At 44.1% G+C, this 4,657-nt stretch overlaps 1 protein-coding gene across 1 annotated transcript; it reads right to left on the reverse strand.

Annotated features, from left to right (window-relative positions):
- Positions 1-2,183: 2,183 nt before the first annotated feature.
- Positions 2,184-4,216, reverse strand: LOC120421140 (uncharacterized). Its single transcript, XM_039584321.2, has 3 exons — positions 4,082-4,216; positions 3,780-4,015; positions 2,184-3,723 (listed from the first exon to the last, which is right to left on the reverse strand). Exons 1-3 carry the CDS (start codon positions 4,117-4,119, stop codon positions 3,656-3,658), a joined length of 342 nt encoding a protein of 113 aa, XP_039440255.1. The 5' UTR covers positions 4,120-4,216; the 3' UTR covers positions 2,184-3,655.
- Positions 4,217-4,657: the final 441 nt, after the last annotated feature.

Raw genomic sequence — 4,657 nt, forward strand, 5'->3', positions numbered from 1 at the left:
CTGGGCACCCTTTTTTTCCGTTTGAGTATTAAGACACGGAATCCTGATTACAAGGACTATTGTATCGTGTTACCCATTTTTACTGTTATTAAGCATTTCCAGATCTATAACACAGTCCCTATTGAGAGGGAAAGTGCTGTTCCATCCAGATGCTGTAAACTCCATTCCTTGTGCCTTGTGCGCTATGTATCGCTAGAACCGCGGTGACAATTTTTTCGTGTCATTTTTCAAGCTCTTCCCAGCAGCTATTATTTGCCGCGCGGGGTCTTGTAAAGACAATTGTCTTTTTGCGGCGCTACTCTTGCGGTGTTCCCTTTGCTCTGATCTGGACAATGCGACTGGGCTGCAGTGCAATACCGATCGGCTGGGCATTATTTACATGCGAAGACACGAGGAAAGTATTTTGGGAAGAGGCGCAAAGGAATATCCCAAGATTGATCACATGCTAGAAGAGCACGTGAAGCAATCGTTTTATACTCATACGGTTGCTGCTACCTCTGAACTTAAACCTAAGGCTGCCACCCTGAGAAGAACCCATGACTTTCCGCTTCTGGGCACCCTAGTGTGCACCGAACTCCCGTATAAACTAAAATAAGCACAAATCAATGGTTTAACCGACTTAATCAGTATATTTTCAAAAACAAAAGAAAGAATTGCTCTTTAAAAATAGTTGTGAACACAAATTTGAGAAAAATAAGAAAAAGAAAAATGTCCACATTTTTTTACATGTATGACATGTCACAAGTGTACACGATAGGGTGACAATAAAAAAGGGGTACCCCTGATTCAATTCCTTAGGTAAAAATAAATAACTGTGAAAATTTTGAGCGAAAAATCGGTTAACGGTCAAGGGTGAAAAAAATCTTCGTCTTCTTGAAATCTTTAAAACTCGTAAGGGTAAACTCGGATCGTTTTGCGGTCTTCGACAAAGTTGATTGTCATAAAATCTCATAACATAAGAATCTCACACTTGACAATGATCTGACACGTTTAACGCCACCTTTTGGCGGAATTCTGATTGTTTTGCTTTTCCCCATACATTTTTTTGAATTTTCCCATGCAAACTTCAACGATAAAATTGGCTCAAAATTGGCAAAAAAAAAATTTTTCTTGGCACCCTAGTGCACGATCATTTTGATGATAAATCGGTCTATATCACAACTCATTTTCGACCAAAAAGGTCGTTGTAACAAGATAGCACACAACAGACGATATGTTATGATTCTGCAAAATAATATCTTTTTGAATTTTTCAATGGGATTAAGTCTGTTTCCCAACAACCAACAGTCTAATTAACAAAGTCATAAAAGAAAATTATAAGAAGCTTTTCCAAAAAAAAACTTGCAGGAGTGCTATTCCTTCATTTTTTCCGTGCACCTATTTATAAGGAAGTCCAGATCATTTGCCGAAGATAACAAATCGATCAGAAAATACAGATTTTCGAATATTCTCATGCTCAGCCGGCAAAATTGTATAGAAACTTGTATGGAAAAAAAATAATTACCTATGGGTCATTCCACCTGAAGTGTGCAAGAAAAAATGCAAATTTGAAAATTACCATCTCCGATTCTGCTCAAATTTGGCAGAGCTGTTAAGACTATCAAAACATGCAAAAATCCCGAATTTCATCCAAATCGGACCACCCCCTCCATTTTTGTTCCCTCCCAAAAAATCGACTTTTTGGTGATTTTTGAGCGAAACCTCCATTTTCAAACGACGATAACTCAGGAACCACACATCTTAGAGGGTCGGTCTTAGACTCAATTTTGAAGGAAATCGGACGTAGAATCCATTTCTGTGATCAAAATTCAGATTAAAATATGTTCTCTACTTGTATTGCGCAATTGAAAACTTTAAATGGCCGTATCTCAAAACAGCCCTATTTATTTTTTAAATTTGACCTCACCATCGTTTTCCCCGTTCAATTTTACATAAGAATCAGTTATCGACAGAAAGGAATATGTTTCGTTCCAGAGATATCGAATTTTAAAGTTTTGAGTATTTGAGATTGCCTAAATTAGCTACACTCGCCGCCTCTGCTAGAAGCACTAAGTCGTGCTGATCAATAACTGCTACCTGCTTTTATTGAAATAAGATTTCATCCCAAATAATCATTAACAAAATAGGCAAATATTGAATGTACACCACTGTAGGAAACTGCTGTATAATCTTAAATTAAAAAAAGTACACGCAAAACTGCCAATGCGAATTTACTGACCATTGGCATCAAAATTTTGAGCATCGAATGGTCATAAACGATCATGAACATTCGATGCGCAAAGCGCGTTGACCATCCGATGTTCAACGTGTTTTTCTGACATTTTGACAGTTCTTTTGAATGTGTGCGTGACATCACACGCAGCTTTTTACTGTTTGCACTATTCACCACTGGCGCCGCCACCGTACATCATCACGGCTAGCGCTAGTACCACTTTTCGCCACCAGATGGATTCAGCCATCCCGAGGACACAAACCAAAAAGTAGCAGAGAATATTTATCAAAACAGACAATTTATGTGCCGTTAAACCAAAATTAAAACTAAATCAATCAAAATTACGATTGAGTCAGTTTATTTCTGGTTTTCCAAGCACAGAAATTGTATGTTTTTAATAAATATTCCTCCCAGAGAGAAAATATTATATTGAAAAACAAACAACAGCTTTTTATTTGTTATTATATAACACAAATTTCTAATTTTTTATATTAAATTAAACACACAGCTTTTTAGTCATCTCTATGACAAGAATCAAGAGTTAGGAATCCGGTGCTAGGCAGTAATTGTCCGCACCTCCGCCGAGTAGTTCCGAAGTAGCACACACGAGATGTTTTTGTTGTTGTCAACCGGTTCCTCGACTTGGTCGTGCCGGCCAGATCTGAGTCTTCTGAATGGGCTTTTGAGGGACGTCTTGATGGAAGACTATTAGAGAGGCGGCGGACAAGACTGGCAGGTCTACTGATGGCAACTGAATACCACGGGAACAGTGGCTTGCGGAAGCACGTATCTTCTTATTCTTCTGGTTCCTTCCGATTGGCTTGTTCTTCGGTTTGACCTCCACGGTCGTAGATTCTTCCCAGATTTGGTCGTCTTTGGTCCGCTCGGGACGCCTACGCACAAAAAAAAAACACCGATGCCAAGTTCAGCCACGTCCTGCTCGTTCGTAATCAGCGGTTCCAGCTTGACATCATCAAACGAGTTGTCCAAGTTGCTCCCGGCTACGGTTGATTCGATTGCGGCCAGAATTCCGTCGTCCTTGTCCAATGCCGGGGGAGGTTGCAGCTGTAGCTTTGGTTTCCGCTTGCCAACTCGGCCTGCAGCGATTTGATTTGGTGCAGATTGTGCTCGCTAAGGCAAACTCCGTCCACGTAGTGATCTTTTCCTTCGGTTTTGGAGTGGACTTTGGCGTGGATATTGGTGTCTGGGTCAGTTTTTTCGGCAACAAATGGGGTGGCACTTGGACGATACTTGTTACACCAAGTGCACTTAACCAACCCGGTGGGCCGCCACCCAGTAAGCTCAATGACAAATTGGACACGAAAAGCCCTTGTCCCGCTGCTGGTAACCATCGCGACGAAGCACCCCCTCCCGGCGTCCGCGAATCCCAATCAAAACAAACCCGATAGCACCGGCACTTCCAGCTGTACTTCGGAATCGACGTCACGTTCCGTGGTAGTGCCACCGGCCGCGGCGATGCACGGGTAGCAGAACAATTTTAGACAGAACATCTGGGGAAAAATAAGCGTTTTGAATCTCTGGACCGCGATGTATCTTGCGTATCTACCTTGCACACTAGGCTCGCCCCTAGGCGCAAGCAAAAGTAGCTCATTTTGCTTAAGGCCTGCGCCACGACCACCTCCAGGTTGCTGAGCGTCCCCATGGCCCACGCCAAACGACCGGCTGGCACACGACCGGTGAGTGTAAAAGTATCCGCCGTTCTTGATCGAAGCGAACTCCACCGGCTCGGTGTGGCCGATCTTCTCCAGCTCAATCACGTACTCGGCGTTGATAATTGGGTTTCTGCGGAAGAGAGATAGAGTGTTGAGTTAGATCGCCGGTCAAAAGGTCACAACCATACGCACTTACGTTACGTTCAATCCTTTCCGTCGTTTGTTGCTGCTCATCAGCGGCGATATTCCGAGCGTGAGGACACCACCACCGCTGCCCGTTTGTCCCCCTGACTGGGACTGCTCCCGGAGAATCCCTCGTCGTCTTCCAGGACTACAGCGCGGCCGCCACCGTCGCTTCGACACTTTTCTTGACCTCGACCCGTAGCATTTCGCCCTGGCCCAGCTGGATGCGTTCGCCGAGCGCGGATTGGGTGCACACTTTGCCGGGGTACTTTTCCGGAAAGTAGGGAGATTCTTCCGGCACGGGAATTAACAGGTCCGCGTCGGTTTCCATCATTTCGGCCGTCGCGACGGAACTGCTGGCCGTACTCGGGCTGCCGCGGATTGATTCATCCGGTGAGGGAAGTACCAGGGCCACCAGGAATCACGAACACGAACAATTTTGGACACTCGCGATGCGGTGAGCACAGAATTACCGGCGGAAACATTCCCGGACCGCTGGCCGAAAAAAAAACTTCCAGAGCGAGCACCGCGACAAAAAAACAAAACGTCAAACTGACCACAGAGAAGAACGGGCTATTTTAAAGAGGGC

Source organism: Culex pipiens, chromosome 2 (genome assembly GCF_016801865.2).
Source record: "Culex pipiens pallens isolate TS chromosome 2, TS_CPP_V2, whole genome shotgun sequence".
Lineage (NCBI taxonomy): Eukaryota > Metazoa > Arthropoda > Insecta > Diptera > Culicidae > Culex > Culex pipiens.

Excerpts from the sequence above, each read along its gene's own strand:
- LOC120421140 (XM_039584321.2), bottom strand. The coding sequence starts at position 4,119 with ATGAGCAGCAACAAACGACGGAAAGGATTGAACGTAAC. Across the intron at positions 4,016-4,081 it reads CGGAAAGGATTGAACGTAAC|AAACCCAATTATCAACGCCG; the intron begins GTAAGTGCGTAT and ends TCTCTTCCGCAG. Across the intron at positions 3,724-3,779 it reads GGGCGAGCCTAGTGTGCAAG|ATGTTCTGTCTAAAATTGTT; the intron begins GTAGATACGCAA and ends ATTTTTCCCCAG.